The 18,495-nt window shown below is 39.4% G+C and overlaps 1 protein-coding gene across 1 annotated transcript in view; it reads right to left on the minus strand.

Annotated features, from left to right (window-relative positions):
- Window positions 1–17,927, minus strand: part of LOC109916600 (cytochrome P450 4V2-like) — a gene marked incomplete at its 3' end in the record, with an annotated part of 21,533 nt that extends 3,606 nt beyond the window's left edge. The window contains exons 1-7 of the mRNA XM_048592554.1: window positions 17,913–17,927; window positions 16,155–16,240; window positions 12,221–12,411; window positions 8,849–8,918; window positions 7,142–7,268; window positions 5,524–5,718; window positions 1,805–1,907 (exon numbers count right to left, since the gene is read on the minus strand). Coding sequence (XP_048448511.1) covers window positions 1,805–1,907; window positions 5,524–5,718; window positions 7,142–7,268; window positions 8,849–8,918; window positions 12,221–12,411; window positions 16,155–16,240; window positions 17,913–17,927 — 787 coding nt within the window. The remainder of the gene's footprint in view (window positions 1–1,804; window positions 1,908–5,523; window positions 5,719–7,141; window positions 7,269–8,848; window positions 8,919–12,220; window positions 12,412–16,154; window positions 16,241–17,912) is intronic.
- Window positions 17,928–18,495: the final 568 nt, after the last annotated feature.

Genomic DNA, 18,495 nt, shown 5'->3' on the forward strand with positions numbered 1-18,495 from the left:
AATGGTATCAATGTGGACTTCACAAGCTTCAAAATCTCCCCTCCCCCTACCGCATCCCAAAACCAGCCCAGCTTGTCCCCGCCTCCCTAACCTGTCCTCCCACCTCAAGCCCCACCCCCATCTCCTACCTACTAGCCTCATCCCGCCCCCTTGACTTGTCCGTTGTCCCTGGACCGACCTATCCCCCCTTAATGGCCCACCTACACTCACCTTTACTGGCTCCATCCCCGCCTCCTTGACCTGTCTGTCTCCTCTCCACCTATCTTCTCCTTTATCCATCTTCTATCCGCCTCCCCCTCTTTCCCTATTTATTTCAGAAACCCCTTCCCCTCCCCCATTTCTGAAGAAGGGTCTAGGCCCGAAACGTCAGCTTTCCTGCTCCTCTGATGCTGCTTGGCCTGTTGTGTTCATCCAGCTCTACACCTTGTTATCTCAGATTGTCCAGCATCAGCAGTTCCTACCACCACTGTAGTTTGCTTTCTCTCTTTTACAGAGATGATAGGGTTCCTGATGTAAAATTCCTGGCTGAGCCTGCTCACCCTTGACTAGCTGACCCTGCAGTCTCTCAACGGCCTTTGGGCCTCGAACTGGCTTGATCTGTAACGTCCTACCTCACAATGATGCAACTCAATCAAGCCAAAGTGCCACTGGGAGTGGTGACTACTGTTGGAAGCAGAGGCAGTCAGACAGTCCCAAACAGGCAAGTTCATGGTCTTGCCAAGGTCAGACTTGCAGACATTATTGTGGGAGGTGGCTGCAGGCTTCATCAAAGAACAGGGGGCCAAAAAGGAGGTTCATTATTTAAGGGCCTCAACTGGTTCAGGAGCGACTCACATCTCACCCCTCACACCTACCCACCGCAGGAGCTCTCTAGCTGTCAAGAATTCAGCTCTTTCATACATGTTTGAAATGAGACAAGTAGCAAAAACCCATCTCAGCACTGAACAAGCATTTTTTTTAAACTAAGTCCAGCCTGGCAGCTTTATCACTTTACTGAGGATTGAAAATAAACTGATGGGGCTATCATTGGCCAGATTAAATTTGTCCTGCTCCTTGTAAAAAAGACACACCTGGGCAATTTTCTACATTGTTCACCAAATGACAGTGTTGTGATTGTAATGGAGCAGGTTGCCTCGCTGTACAGCTAGTTCTGGAGCACAAATCTTCAGCAAAACAGTTTGTATAAATGAAAGGATTCAGAAAAGATTTACGAGGATGTTGCCAGGGTTGGAGAGTTTGAGTTATAGGGAGAGGCTGGGGCTATTTTCCCTGGAGTGTCGGACACTGAGGGTGACCTTTTAAAAATTTATAAAATCACGAGGGGCATGGATAAGGTGAATAATCAAGGTCTTTTCCCCCAAAGTAGGGTAATCCAAAAGGGGAAAGATTTAAAAGGGACCTACGGGACAACTTTTTCCACGCAGAGGGTGGTGCGCGTGTATGGAACAAGCTGCCAGAGGAAGTGGTGAAGGCTGGTACAATTACAACATTTAAAAGGCATCTGGATTCGTACATGAATAGGAAGAGTTTGAGGGATATGGGCCAAATGGGACTAGATTAAATTTAGGATATCTGGTCAGCATGGATAAGCTGGACCGGTTCAATGTTGTACATCTCTGACTCTCTATCACTAGGCCTGAAGCTTTTCTTATACACAGCACCCTCAGTCATTACTTGTCATCATGTGGCATCAACTACAAATGTATCAAAATCTTAAAGGTTTACAATGCCAAGATACACTTTATTTTTCAGCCCTTTGCAAAAGTAAAAGTAAATGTTGGAACTGAATTGCTTATAACTTTACCAAAAATATCATCCAGCTCTTCATGAACTTTCTTCTGTGTATCAGGATGGGTTCCCAAGAGGTAAAGGGTCCAGTTTATTGCAGTCGCTGTGGTATCATGCCCCTGATGACAAAGTCAAAGCAATTTTTAAAAAATCTATACATCTTTACACTTGATTTTTCAATTGGCTGAATCCAATGTATTATCACCATAATCCAAACAGACCAACAGAAAACAGTTGTTTCCATTGTTGAGAAGGAACACTGGAGACAATACTTAAACTGACCTCTTATATTAATTGATCTTACTTTAGAAATATAACCAAAACCTTTAAGTCTTTAAACAACAACTTGCCCCTACACGGATTCTTTCCTTATTAGCAAAGGTAGAAGTACTCCTCCCCATTTTTCCACAGCTAAACGGAAACACTATTAAAATCAAGAACAACATATCTACAGAATAAATTGAAACTTCAAAAAAAAACGCTTATGAAGTGTTACAGCTAGATAGATTTTGGTTTATAAAAGACAATGGAAAAATCTTTGTTAAAACAATTTCATCCACATCGTAAAGCAGCATCAGAACCAGGATGGCACTTAAAAAAGAAGAAAATGAAAGATAAAAAGTTAGAGAAAAATGTTTACGTAAGGAAAGGAACAAAAGAAGCTAGAAAGAGAATGACAGAAATACACAATGGCAGGGACAGTACTTATCTACAGTCTTTTTAATACCAAGGCATCCTTCACCTCCAATTGGTTTGAAGCAGAATAAGATAGCAAGCCTTTTAGTGCAGCTGGCAACTTATTTATGTAATGAACAGATCTTACTGCCAAGCTACAGTACCTACACTATAATTTAGAGAGCACTATATTATACATTGTATTATTTGCTGTTTCAATCATGGTTCAAAAATATTTATTTGCCTGCACTCAAGTAAGGATATAACAACATTTCCCAAGGGAAAAATAAACCACTGATCAAAGTTAGCACACAATAAATAACCACTAAATGGAGCGCTCTGTTAGTATGCAATAATACTGAATAAAAACAGGACACTGGAGAAACTCAGCAGGTCTGGCAACGTTGCGAATCTGAGAATTCTTATTCAGACTTCAAACATCTGCAATTTTTGCTTTTGTACAGTCATACTGAACATGGGTGTACTGTGGTGAATCAGTCCCCTCTACTCTTTCACAATCAAGTTTTCTTATACGTAGACTTGCAATTAACTCAAAACTAGCTGGATCTCAGAATCACAAATCTACATCCATTTGAAGAATCCAGATGCTGTATGTGCACCTAACCATATATTGTAAAATGCTACAGAAATGAAAATTTCTTTCATGGGATGTGGGCATTGCTGGCAAGTCTCAACACTTAATTCAAGGTCAATTGGGGATTTGCAGTAAGTGGCTTACTAGGCCATTTCATTAGGTAGTTGGGAATCAGCATCATTAATGTGGGTCTGGAGTCACCTGTAGGCCAGATCAGGAAAGGATGGCTGATTTTCTTTCCTAAAAAGATGAAAGGACCAGATGGACTTTCAAAACAGTTCTAGTTTTGTGGTCATCATTGCCAAGACTAGCTTTTAATTCCAATTCTATTAACTGAATTTAAATTCCATCAGTCAATGACCCCAGAACATTATTAGCCTGAAACTCAGGACTAGTCCAGTGACATTATCATTATACCACAGTGTTAATCAATGCTGCTATAATTATATCAACAGCCACAACATATTTCTTTATAACTACAAATACAAAAACATTCCATTTTTGTGAAATTATAGAATGGTTTGTTCTGAATTAGAATTTAAATAAATCAAAGTTTTCTCAAATATATTTTTGGATTCTGATGAAAAGTAATCAACTTGAAAATTCTCTGTCTAAAAGATGTCACTTGATCTGGTACATATTTCCAGCATTTTGTATTATAATTCACATTCTAATCCTTCTTACTCAGGACATAAGGTGGCCCCTAGAGTTGAGACACTACGTACACGAGAAGCAATTTTGAATCCCAAATAGTCTGTCAATCTTTACACTGAAAGCAAATCAAAAGATTAGTAGAAGGCAGGTTAGGGCATAATATTAATTCAGATTCCTGGAAGTCTTTTATTCTTTATTATGCTCCAGCTTAATACAACAAAGAAATCGGGAGAGCCTTTTATCACCATCTAAAAAGGTGTCTAAACCTGCCAAACAAGTAAAACCAAGTCACTTACGAGCCATGTGATATCTACTTTAAACTTTAGAAGTTAGAGTAATAAAGGGCCAAATTCTCACTTGTCTCATTAGAAATAAAGAAAATAACTTTAAGAATATTATGAAAGCTTCCAAAAGAGAAAAACGATCAGTGATTTATTTAAATAAGTGAATTTTAAGCAATGAATGATTAGCAAAATAACTAGCAGCTAGAAATATTTACACAATTAAGAGACACCAGGCTAGACTACAGTAACATTGCAACCTCTGGTGTAAAATATTACATCCAGAGGATTTTTTTTATCCCAACTGTAACCATTCTAATTTAATTTAGAACATGACTACAACAGTACTCTGTAGTAATTGTTAAATGCTATTCACAGATGATCTTTTAGACTATCAATAGGAAAAGGACAATGCAACTGTTTTGATTCAGAACAGATATTCAAGTTTGTTCCACTGCTTTGATGTGACCAATTGATGCTGAAGATTTTTGGAAAGGAAACCAATCAGAACATTTACTGCATATCTGATCAACTGCCGCTTGTTTTACAACCCTGAAGCTCAATTTTATCTTGACTATATTTGTCCTCATTCTAATTTGAAGTTCTGCTTTTAAAAAGCTTCCAATTATCAGTTACATCTTTTGATCATTAATAAATCGGAAACATTCTAATTGCTGGCATTTAAGGGACATAATGGAGGAATGAAGGAATAGACACAAGTAGAGGCAGAGATACAGCAGGTCTTTCCTCACCCGGAATAGAATTCTTTTGAGAATAACAGGTGTTTTGAATTCTGACAACAAACTAATAAAAAAAACCATGAGTCAAGGACTATGCGCACACCTAAAGATGAAATATAGAAATTAATGCAAATCAGTTCTGCCAAGCCAGGAGCCTGCTCAACACCCCCATTCAAGCCCACATTTACCAGAGTAATGTATGTCTTCTGCTCAGAAGAAGCAATGGATCAACTAGGACTGATCTATTACTTATTGAATGCATTTTGGCAAAGTATTGTAATCAGTTTCTTTAAAAGAATCAAGGTCACAGAAAAACATGAAACGCGGTGATATATTGGTAATCCAGAATCCCACACTAATGTTCTGGGACGTGGATTAAAAATCCCACCACAGGAGACAGCGAAATGTCAATAAAATCTAGAATTATAAGCCAGTCTAAAAGATGACCATCTAACTATTGTTGATTGATGTAAAATACACAGCTGGTGGATTTTAGGGAAGGAAATTGGACATCCTTACCTAGTTCTGCCCTACACACGCATCAAAATACACAGCAATGTGCCTAACTTTTAACTCTGAAATCACCAAGCAAGCCAGATAAACATATGACATAATTCACTATTTCAACAGAGGCATTTGTCATAATTAGTTTAACTCCTCCATTAAGAATATCATCCACATATTTTCATGATCCACACGCTAACAATAATTTCAATCCTTACATCATTATTTGAGCCTTTGATTCAACAAATAGAAAAATGCTATGCACTACTTTCGAATATTATCTTACCTCAAACATGAATGTGTTCACTTCTTCCCTAATGTCCTGTTGACTCAGTTTCTTTCCATCTTCATCCATTGCGCTGAGAATCAGGTCAAGAAATGCTTTGCGCTTCTTTTTCCTCTGTGATTCAGACTCTAAATCCAGATTGGAACTGCTACATTCTTCAGAAGTTTCCGTTTTGCAAGACCTCTCTATAATCACCTAATAAAAATCAAATGGATTTTCTCAGAATGAGACTTATCTAGTGATTAGAACAGATTAGAACTGTATTTGTCTTAACCCTGGGCTTGGACTTATCTGTTGCTCTGCTAGCAGCTATTAGACACTTAGGTAATTTATTGACTAAGTCTGCAGATCCCAGCACTCTTCGCCAGCAATCTCAGATTCCTCTCTGGAGATACTTGGCCATTTTGACTGTCTTCCTGTTCTGGTACGCCCAACAGGCACTCAAAGAAAATGCTGGACCAAACAATCCACGTACTGACAGATCCAGAGCCTAGTTTCTACTGCTGTCAGAGTAATCCACTCATTGAAAACAAAAACACTTCAGTCTAGTCAAACTTGACAGTTATCAACAGCAACACCATGGGATAGCAATTTGAATAGTTCACACAATATTGTCTTGGTATGCTGTTCACTTCTTAGAGATGTCACATTTATTCCATGCAACATCTAACTCAAACATTTCTGGCTCTCTATTACCTTCAAGAGAAAATCGGGGATGGGCATTAAATGCTTGTCTGAGCAGCAATTTCCAGTCGTGCATGGAGAAGACGGTCTGTTTGAGATCTATCCCATTTAGTCAGAAGTCACACGACACCAGGTTATAGTCCAGCAGGATTATTTGAAATCACAAGCTTTCGGAGTGTAGCCCCTTCACCTGACGAAGGGGCTTCGCTCTGAAAGCTTGTGATTTCAAATAAACCTGTTGGGCTAAAACCTGGTGTTATGTGATTTCTGACTTTGTCCACTCCAATCCAACACCAGCACCTCCACATCATGTATCATACCACAGAAGACGACAAAGGACATCCTGGATGCAAAGTCTGCAAGGGCTGTGCAGTGGTTGCTCCTAGTGCTACTGTCACAGATAGATCCATCTGCAGCAGGTAGATTGGGGAGGGCGAGGTGTGTCTAATACATTCAGTCATTACGTGAGAGAGATAGGGACACGGACTTCCTGCAGGTAATAAAACAAAAAGGCAGGTATCACTCCTAACTGCTGTGAAGGACTGCACAATCGGTTTACTGAGGACAATGGGGGAAAGAAAAGGAAAGATGAAGTCAAGGCTGACTTCACAAGTACATGGATCCCCAGGTAGCAAAAACCAGCAGATAGCAAGGACTGCTTGTATGCTTTTCTCTCCCATTGGTTCCTTCACCAGCTGCTGCAGACCAGTCTAGTAGTAATGCCTTTTAGGACTCGAGCAAAGCAAACCCATTTTTAAAACTGAAATATATTTCAGACCACCAATATTTAACTTGCCCTTATCGGTTATATACTTCAGCTTTTAGATTCAATATGTAGCTTCCTTTGCCCTCTCCAGAGATACTCTTTCATTTGCTGGCTTTCAACATTTTGTATATTTTCTTTTGAAACAAAACAGCTTGACCATCAGTCTACCTTCTCTGTAAAGGCATGCAGAATTTTGAGGGCTTCATCATGTTCCTTTCCATCACCGAATGTGTTGAACATGAAGTCAGGCCAAAACCAAGGCATTTTCTGTCTGCGGTGGATCAAATCACTCATCCTAAGCAAAGAGAAATTATCTTCCTCATTACAGTTCACTCAAAATCCTCTCTTCACATCATGAAATGAGACTTCTTCTTAAAAAAACACATGATCTGAACAACATTCAAGCTTGGCTGAGAAGCAATAGGCAGCATTTACACTGGACAATGCTAATCTTTGACACAAACATTTTCAATTAAGCAACATTAGTGCCGAGCAAAAGCCTCTCCAAATCATTAACATCATGGCTACAGCACTGGGACAAGGGGTCAGTGTTCGGCTCACCCGTCTTCTCCAGGCTTCATTGCCCTTTAAAAGGGCAAATTTCTCTCTTGGAAAATCTACCTGAATGGCTGCAGTGTTCACAGTTAACAAAAGTGATCAAAATGCATCTAAGACAGAACAGCCAGTTTGATTAACAACCTCCTCCCCCCAAATCCCAAAAGAAGATTTTTGCCACACCCTTCATTATTGATGCACCGTGGCTATAGCATACACTAACAGGATGCACCAAAGCAATTTACCATGCTTGCTTTAATCCCATCTTCAAACCCTCCATCATCAAGGAGGGCACAAGTAGCAAAGTCATGAGAATGCTATCATTTCTTCAAGTCACATAGCACAACACATTGCATTACCTTCAATAGATACTGGGCCAACATCCTGATATAGCCTAATTAACAACATATCACAGACAGCAAGTTGCCAAGGAGGCAGCCTGCCCTCTAACTGAAATGGAGAATAATTGCAATATCTACACAAGACATTTTATAATCTAGTTTAACATGGCCTAATGTCTTACATGAGGCAAAGTCTCAGTTTGCATAATTGATTACGAATGCCACACAAAGCCACTGTTGGAGTGACAGATGGAGGTATGGACTTTGCACTGCATTCATTTGGACTCTGTTCTCCTCAATGTAGGCCTTGTTTGATGACAGAGACTTCTCCCTCGATACTGTGCATGGTTCAATTTTTCATTCCAGTTTGCAAACTCAGAGGTTAGCTCTTAGTTTGTTTTTACATCATTGAGTCCCAATCTACATCTTTAAAGAATGAACTTGCTGGATCAAGAAGGGTGCCCTTGCCTCCTTCAAAAATTTAAAATCAAGCTCAGTGGATAAGAGGCAAACAATTTGATGGGCAAATCACCAAAAAATTTAAATGCTTATGGTACAGCTATAATCTGGTGGAGGGAGTTAAAAATCTGTTTTCCTAAAGAGTCTGGCCTATTAACAGCTAAAAGATGTGGGAGATAGAAAGGAAAATTAGCAACAAATACCACCATCGATACAATTAAAATACAACTGATCACCATTGCCTGACACCTTGTTTTTCACTTTCTTTTTAACCTGGTATGAGAAATCTTGTTTCTATAAAAATGTTACTTAATTTGGAAAGATGATGTTCTTCAAAAGCTTAAGTTCAAAGTGATTTTAAAAAGTTTAGTAAATAACATTAATGACAGGAATTTGTGGATTATCCTGTCACCATCAATTCACCCAAATGGATTGTATCACAAAAGGATCATCTTCTACTTCATATCAGAAACATCATTAAAAAATGCAGAAAACCATTCAGGAAACACAAGGAACTCACTTGTAAATTGCACGAATATATTCCGAGTCACTGTTATTCTGAGCATAGACTTTCTTATCCATAGCAGTTTCTACAGTGGAAAATCCAGAAGGTAAGTCACATATTGGTGCTGATCAAATCAATTAACCTTAACATTAGGAATATACAAATAAGCTTACATTTATGAGCACTGAGAAAACAAATAGCATCAAAACTAAACCGAACGTATTAACACAATGGACGAGCTTACCCCTTCCCTAGAGGTGGCGAGAAGGATTAGTTATTGGGCAAGTTTCCATGGAGGAACACTTGATCCCTTTTAAACACCTAAGCAATTAAATGCTGGGCAAGAAGGTCCATCAGTAATCTTCAACTCACCCCCAAATCAGGGCCTCGTGTAGTCAATTAACAGAATTGAATCCTAGAATCCTTCTTTCTCACTGGGATTTAATCTTTGTTGTGAGACATGAACTTTTAAATATCTGCCATCATCCCTCAATTGACTTTGCTGCTAAACTCCTTCTCCAGTCCAATGCAGCCAGCTCTGCCCTCATGTTTTGCAATTACCCTCTCACTAGCTTTGCACAGCTATTTCTAACCCAATTCCTTCCTCTCAAACAGAATGCCAACTTTTATCATGTTAATTCAGTGTTCCCTAGGGGATTTTTACTCAAATATCATTTGATAAAACTTCCTCATTACTATCACCAGATAGCCTTATCCCTGATTGGATCCACAATGTATCGTTCTAGGAAACTATCCTGAACACACTAATGTCCCTTAGGGAAGGAAACTGCCATCTTTACCTGGTCTGGCCTACATGTGACTCTAGACCCACAGCAATGTGGTTGACTCTGAACTGCCCTCCGGCCAATTAGGGATGGACAATAAATGCTGCCTGGCCAGCGACGTCCTCATCCCGTTAATGAATACAGAAAATAAAACACACTGAATTCTTCATCATGGCTTCTTCTGTTAATCTGATCATCCCAATCTACAAGATTAATGTCATTTATGATCAATGTCCTACTTTTGTCATACAGCCTCTATCTCCTGATTTATTCTTAGTTCGACCAAATAGCTATTGTTGGTGCCTACAGACTATTCCAACTAGCATCTTTTTCAGCTTTCTTTTCATACATGCTGCCAGATCTGCTGAATTTCTCCAGCTATTGCTGGTTTTGTTTCAGATTTCCAGCATGCAGTTTTTTTTTTGTTTAGCATCTTCCTCCTTGTTATTTCTTACTTCCACCCACGTGGATACTATATCTTTTGATCCAAGATCCTTTCTTATTATCATACATATTCTGTATCAAAAAAGCTGCCCCACCACACTTCGCTCCCTGCCTGTCCTTTTCAAAAGTCACATACCCCTGAATATTTGATTCCTAGCTTTGATCCTTGTAACCATGTCACCATAAGGGCTGTAAGATCATACCCATTTACATGTATTTGTGCTGTTGATTCATTTATTTTGATTTGAATACTACACACATTCAAATAAAGATTGGTAATTTTGTCTGTTTACCATTTGATCACCACCACCCCCCCCACCCCAATTGTACCCTATTTACACTCAGCTTTCTATGTTCAGATACTCTGCCCCTTTATGTTTTATCTGGGCATTATTATCCAAATAGCTGGCCTGTTTTGCTACCAAATCATCTTGCTTTGTATTGCTACATTTCTCCTCTCCACAGCTCCCCTCCCCACAATGAACTTAAAGCTACCCTTGCTCTTCAATTAACCAGGACAATGGTCCCAGCACAGTTTAAATGAAGCCAATCGCTCCAGAACAGCTCCCTTCCAAACCAACACTGATTCCAGTGCTTTATGAACTGAAACCTATTTCCATCCACAATCTTAGATCCACACATTGGACTTTATTTACCCTATGCCATTTTGCCTGTGACTCAGGTTGTTGTCCAGAGAGTATTACCTTACTATTCAAAATTTGGAAGGCTGAGAAAATTCGGCATGTCCACAATGACCCTTACCAATTTTTATTGATGCACCATAGAAAGCATCCAACTGGATGCATCACAGCTTGGGAAGGCAACAGGTCTGCCCAAGACCACAAGAAATTACAGACAGTCATGAACTGTCTAGTCCATCATGCAAACCAAGCTCCCATCCACGGACTCTTTCTATATTTTCCACAGCCTCAGGAAAGCAGCCAACACCCTAGTTTATTGTCTCTTCCACCCGGCAGAAGTTTGAAAACTCATACCGACAGATTCAAGAACAGCTTCTTCCCCGCTGCTATCAAACTTTTGAACTGACCTCTCAAATATTAAATTTGATCTCTCTCTGCACCTTCTCTCTAGCTGGAACACTGTATTCTGCTCTAATGCCCGAATGCACTAATGTTTGGTATGATCTGCCTAAATAGTTTGCAAAACAATACCTTTCACTGTATTTCGGTACATGTGACAATAATAAATCAAATGAAGTCTTTCAAGGTCCATAAAAAAGGGGCATAATTTCAAAGTGAAAGGCAAGAGTTTTAGAGAAGATTTAAGGAAAAACCTTTTTCACTCAGGGTGGGGGATGGGGCATTGGGTATTAGAATGCATTGCCTGAGAGGGCAGGAAACCTCAACCTTTAAAAATGTACTTGGGATTAGCACTTGAAGTGTCGGAACATTCAAGGCTTCTGCGTGGAAGTGGGACTAGTGCAAGTAGCAATAGATTTTTGGTGGTACTGACTTGATAAGTCAAAGAGCATATTCTGTACTGTATGATTCTAAGATGTGAAGGTAGGGAAGTTGTAGGTATTGAGACACAACAATACATTTCTAAATGAACAGAGAAGCTGATGAGGACACTGAATTTTAAAATCCTGAAGGACTTTGAAAGGATAAAATAGGGAAAAAAAAAACCCTCAATAGGATTCATCAGTGACCGTCAATTTGAAGTTATTGCTAAAGCGTTGAGAAAAGGAAAAAGAAACATTTGATACGGCAATTGTAACGCAGAATGCTCGAGACAGAGACCACTGCATCGTTTTTAAAAAAAAAAGAAAAATCAAAATGGATACTTGAAACAGGATACATTGCTATGGAGGAAAAACGAATCATTTTTAAAATTACTCTAGCAAAGCAGCAGCATAGACAATTTACTGAATAGGAGGAACACAGGAGGTCAGGCAGCATCAGAGGAACAGGAAAGTCAACGTTTCTGTTGAGGATCCTTTATCAGTTCCAAGGAAGGGTGTAAATCTGAAACGCCAACTTTCCTGTTCCTCTGATGCTACCTGACCTGCTGTGTCAACTTTGATTCCAGCATCTGCAGTTCTTGCTATTTCTAAATAGACTGAATACTCTTCCACCAAGCTGTTAATTCTGACCCTTTTTAATAAATGCTTCCATTTTAACAATTTATGCAAACTCACCACAAATAATGTCCAATGCACAAAGAGTGACATCAGTAAAGCAGTTAAAAGGTCCCTTTCCCACTTTCTTCTCCCATTTTTCCAGTAATACACTGGTCTGTTCGTTCATAACCTCCAGAAATTCTGTCAGAATTGTGAAGTGAAATGTCGGGGTTATTAACTTCCTCCTTGCACGCCATTTATTTCCAGTGCTGCAAAGCAAAACAAAGAGGAGAACATTAGTTCTACATTTTGAAGACACTAATTTAGTGCATTTTAATAAAGCATCTGTAAAGGGACAATGCCACTCTCAGATCATAAACGGTGATTTAAAAATATTAATTCCAAGTATCTGCTGCACCTCAAACTCCTATATTGACCAGTGTGATTATTTAAAGCAGAATCTTTAAAGTGATCAAGAATTTTTTTTTTTTTTTTTTAAAATTCACTTGCAGGGATGTGGGCATCGCTGGCTAGGCCAGAATTTACTGTTCATCCCCAATCGGCCAGAGGGCAATTAAGAGTCAATCACATTACTGCAGGTCTGGAGTCATACGTAGGCCACGTGAGATAAGTACTGCAGTTTCCTTCCCTAAAAGGACATTAGTTAACCAGGACTTTTCTTTCCCTCCATAACAATTGACAATACTTTCATGCCAAGTTGAATTCAAATTCTACCTTCTGGCATGACAGGATTTGAACCTGGGCCTCCAGAACACTACCTTAATTAACAGTCTAGCCATTATACCACTCGGCCCTTAGCTTCCCTTATGTGCTTAGATCAGCCATGACTTTATTGAATGGCAGAGCAGGCTTGAGGAGCTGAAAGGCCTATTCCTAGTTCTCAAGTACCCTACATGTGGTTAGGGAGGCAGAGTTCCATGATGCTAATACAGAAATGATGAAAGAACACCAATACAGTTACAATTCAGAATAGAATGAGAGTCCGCGAGGAATTTGGAAAATTTGGAATTCTGCTGCCCTTGTCATCTAGGTAGTAGAGATTGTAGCTTTAAAAAGGTACTGTCAAAGAAGGCTGAGAGAGTTTGTCAATGGGATACACTGTTGCCACTGCAAAGCAGTGATGGAGGGCACGAACGTGTAAAATGGTGGATAAATCCCAATCAAGTTCTTGAGCTTTGAGTATGGTGTACTTATTCAGACAAATCACCTGAATTTGTGCTCTGTAGATGGCAAAATGGCTCTAGGAAGTCTAGTACATAACTCACCAATAAATACCAAGCCGCTGACCAACTCTTTCAGTTATAGTATTTGCCTGGTTAATCCAGTTAAGTTTCTCTTCACTCTCCTATTCTTTCCCCAAAGTTCTCCTATTAATTCTCCTTTCAAGAAAATATAAACTCAATCAGTTTCAATTTTTTTCAATTCATTTCTTTTCAAGAAGGGAAAAAAAACAGTTGTATTGAACAACATGCACGTTAGTTGGAATTCGTGACACTTTCTTTAGTCTTATCAGAGAAATGGTGTTGCAATATGCTGTCTCACCACATTAATCTACTATTTCATGCATGCTCAGAGATAAGTTTTTGATATCAATACCAAACTTAACCAGTCATTTTTTATTGGTGTGGCGTGATAAAGACTATTCAGGAAGACCCCGTTGTGGTGGGTACGTTATACAGGCTGAAACTTCCTCTCAACAACAAGGCTGATTAGAAATCTTTCCAGCTCTTACTGGCTGTCACTGGCACATGTTGGGTGCATTTGCAGATTGATTCTCAACTTATTTGGCACTCCTCCTTGGCCATCAAGCCCTGGGTGGGGTTGGTTCAGAGGTAGGGACACGTACATACTGTGCTGCCAAACCTGCCTCATTTCTATAATGACACCAAATTAAGTGAGGTTTAATGGAATACAGCTGCTGATCCAGACAGACATCGAGAAGGGTCTGAGGTAATGATATGGAGAGTTCAAATCTCACCACGGAGCTGTAGAATTTAAATACAATTAAATAAATATAGTTTTAAAAAAAGTGTCAGTAATGCTGACCATGAGGTTAACTCATTTTTGGGAAGATAATCTATTATCCTTACACAACATCTGACTCCAGGCTAACAACAATGTGGCTGACCCTAAATACAACCGAGAAGCTTCAGAGAGAAGTTAAGGCAGTAACTCACTACCTCCTTAACAGCAATTCTAAACGAGCTATAAAATCCGGCCTTGTTAATGTTATCCACATCCCATGAATAAATAAAAATCCATAATAATAATCTAACTTGAAGGGGAAAATAATCCCATACTATAGCATAAATGACAGGCCTTCAGGTGGAGAAAGCTATTATCAAACATGACAATTAACAGAGAAAGACACACACTGCATTACCTTTGGTATGTTAATTAAGTAGCCTGCCAATAAAAAAAGGTGAACTTTCAGCTCAATTTAGTTCATAATCATACAGCACAGAAATAAACTCATTTATGACAGTATACTATATACAATCTAAAATATCCAATCAAATAAATGAATACAATTTTGCTGACACTTAAATTGTACTTGTGCAAACAGACAGATATTGTAAGCAAATATTGATTTTTTTAAATACTAAAAATGAAGTTTCTCGATCACTGAACTCCATTGATGCTTGAAGAGTGACCCTATTAATGAATTCCAATTCCAAACTACCTGTACTTCATGGTAAGACACCTTGGGCAAAATGTGAACCATGCAATATTCATTTAATTACTGGCTATGAAGAACAATAATCAGAGAGGAGGAGCAGGTAACTGAAATGATAGCAGCTGTTTTACAAATTCAAACTCTAGACTGTATCTACAACATTTGAGAAGGTAGGCAAGCCAAACTCTTCTGTTGCATAACTGAGACTACCAATTCCCACGGAATCAAAACAGTAAGTCAGTAATACGATTCGACCATGCAAGATCAGATTTAAATTCACTTTCTCCAGCTCCTGACTCAGCTGTTGCATTAGAGCCAATTTCAACTCTTCAGATAACACCAACTCAAATTCTCACCTGTAATGTTCCCATGTTCCACAACAAGGTGGAAAGGAACAGACCATATTTCTAGATACAAGTATGATTATTGTCAAATAGAATACTTGCCTCGAAATTTGCATAAGTGCAATTTGAACAGTTATTTTGTGAGCAAAACCATACATTTAATCACTTTAAATAAATGTTTGTTCTAAGTAGGCTGGTTAAAAAGACCCATTAAAAATCTTGGAATTATTTAGTATGGAGTGCAATAATTGGCATGTTCAGTGGGATGGATGTACCTACTTCCCTGATGGTGGCAAAAATAGTGCCCTGAACGTCAGATCCCAAGCATAGTAATGTTTTGCCAAATAACAACTGATACCTAGTTTCGACTACAAATGGCCAAATTTAACAGGGTCTGACCATAATTAATGGCATTTATTAAGGATGCTAGACATGCCAGAATAAATGCAGGCAGCAGCAGAACCTTCTGCAGTGAAGTATCAGAGCAGTAATTGAGGGGCAATTCCCCACCTCACAAACACCATCACAGCAGGTCAACAAAACTCAATTGATTCTTGAATAGGAGACATTGGGAACAAAAAAAATGTTAGGCAACAAGACCCCTGTTTGACTTCTACCCAATAATACAAAGATTATCAGAGGGATTGAAACAGAAGAGAGATAACAAGGAGTAGGTAGCAAAAACACAGATTACTCAATTAATAAAGTTTAAATATATTTCAGTAATATGCTGCACTATTGCTGCAGTAATATGCTATTGTGTCACAGGACACAGATACATAAAAGATGACAGCTAACAACTGCAATGTTGAGTTGCTAATACAAAAAATAGCTGCTTTTTGTGTGATAATTTTGTTGTAAGAATTCTAAAGAACAAGGATCTCTTTATTACCCATGACAACACTGCAGAGAACGACTCTAATATGATCACTGATACAAGTCTACACATGAATGAATGAACGAACAATACCTTGTCAATAGTCCCGTACCAAGCCAGGGGTGAAGAAACTTGTATGCATAGGACTTATCAAGGTGCTTGGAACTGCTCAATACAACCTGTAGGATTACAAGATGTTACACTAAGATTCTTCACAATTTGCATTTGCACTAGAATTTCAATAAATGTCAGTTTGTAAAACAGAAATCATCAGCTACTATCACATTCTATTCCAGCAGTTCAAAACAGGTTAAAAACACACCTTACCAACATTACAATTTGGGTAACTCAGGACAAAACCCAGGTCAAGCATGATCAAAGAAACCAAACTGCTGCTCAGCATCATCTAGCCTCACTCAAACTTTAGCAATGCCTTTGACAAGGTTGTGCATGGTAGACTAGTTAGTAATGTTAGGTCATATGGAATTCAGGGAGTGCTAGCCAATTGGACACAAAAATTGACTGGATGGTAGGAGAGAGGGCAGTGATAGTAAAGGGTTATTGTTCAGACCACACACACACGCACACGTGTTACCAGCAGTGTACCAATGGAATTGGTGCTGAGTCCACTGTTGTTCATCATTTACAGAAATGATTTGGATGAGAACATACAAGACATAGTTAGTATGTTTGCAGGTGACATCAAAGTTGCTGGTATAGTGGACAATTAAGAAGGTTATCTAAGAACACAATGGGATCTTGATGAACTGAGCCAGTAGGCTGAGGAATGGCAGGTGGAGTTTAATTCATAAACACGTGAGATGTTGCATTTTAGCAAGACAAGCCAGGGTAGGATTTGTACAGTTAATGGTAGAACCCAGCAGAGTGTTGTTGAACAGAGAGACCTAGAGGTGCAGGAACGTAGGTCCTTGAATGTGGCATCGCAGGTAGACAGGGCAGTGAAGGCAGCATTTGGTACACTTATCTTCAGTCAGAGAATTGAGTATAGGAGTTGGGGCAAAATGTTACACCTGTAAAAGACATCAGCAAGGCCACATTTGGAGTACTGCGTACAATTCTGGTCAGCCTGCTGTAGGGAGGATGTTATTAAACTGGAAAGGGTGCAAAAAACAAACAAAAAAAAAAATTACAAGTATGTTGCCGAGACTGAGGGTTTGGAGTTTAAGGAGAGGCTGGATAGGCTGGGACCTGTTTCCTTTGAAGAAGGAAGCTGAGGGGTGACCTTATTGCAGTTTATAAAATCATTGGGGGCATACAGAAGGTGAACAGCCAGGGTCTTTTCCCTAGCGTACAGGAATCCAAAATTAGGGGGCATAGGTTTAAGGTGAGAGAGAGAGGAAAGATTTAAAAAGGGACCCGAGGGACAATTTTTTCACACAGACAGTGGTGTCGATATGGAATGAGCTGCCAGAGGATGTGGTAGAGACGGGTACAATTACAACATTTGAGAGACATTTGGACAAGAACACGGATGGGAAAGGATTAGAGGGATATGGACCAAATACAGGCAAAATGGGAATAATTTTATTTAGGAAACCTGGTCAGCATGAACAAGTTGGGCCAAGGGCCTGTTTCCTTGCTGTATGACTCTATAATTCACACTAAAACAACAGTACTCCACCATGTTGAACATCATTGGGAAGGCCCAATAACAGTAACAAAATGTCTTCTGGATGGGAGACAGTAAAGCCCAATCACCAAGAGTGGCTCAACCTTACAAATGCTGACTGAGCTGACCAAGGCCTGAAAGACCTAGCCTCCGGAGTGGGTCTGCAACAGGAGTAGAGGATACGCCCACACCCCCAAACAAAAAACAACTGACTAACCTACCTGTTGTTGGTGCATCGCACCATGTTAATATTGGCAGGAAATTACTGTCATCTAATCCATTTGGAGGTAAAGTCCACTACCATATTCTTAACGCCCTTTCCTCACATTTTCTATCATTATAACTGCATTAAATGGGATATATTCAAACAGATCTAGTAATGTGCCATTGACAAAGCTAAGTCATCATGCAAATGGCACATCAGTTCAAACCAGGACATAGCAGGATGACAGAGATTAAATCGGATTCATTGGTTATGGAATTGCTTTTTAGTCCTGTCTTGTAGCTTCATTTAACCTCATTTTGGGTATGCCTGGTGCTATCCTGGCTTCCCTTCCTGCAATCTTCATTAAACCAATCCCCTGGCTTATAGCAATGGTAGAATGGGGGATATGCCAGGTTTTGAGGTTTGAGGTTAAGAGATTGTATTGGAGTACAGTTCTGCAGCTGACAATAGCCCACAGCGCCTCATGGATGCCTAGTCTAGAGATACTCAGAGTCTGTTCAATCAAGCACACTGATTGAGCATACCCCCCATTGTGTGTGGCACTAAGTAAAGGAGGGACATAGCCTCCACAAAGGCGG

The sequence above is a fragment of the Rhincodon typus genome, unplaced genomic scaffold, assembly GCF_021869965.1.
Source record: "Rhincodon typus isolate 14 unplaced genomic scaffold, sRhiTyp1.1 hic_rhity00001434, whole genome shotgun sequence".
In the NCBI taxonomy this organism is placed as follows: Eukaryota; Metazoa; Chordata; class Chondrichthyes; order Orectolobiformes; family Rhincodontidae; genus Rhincodon; species Rhincodon typus.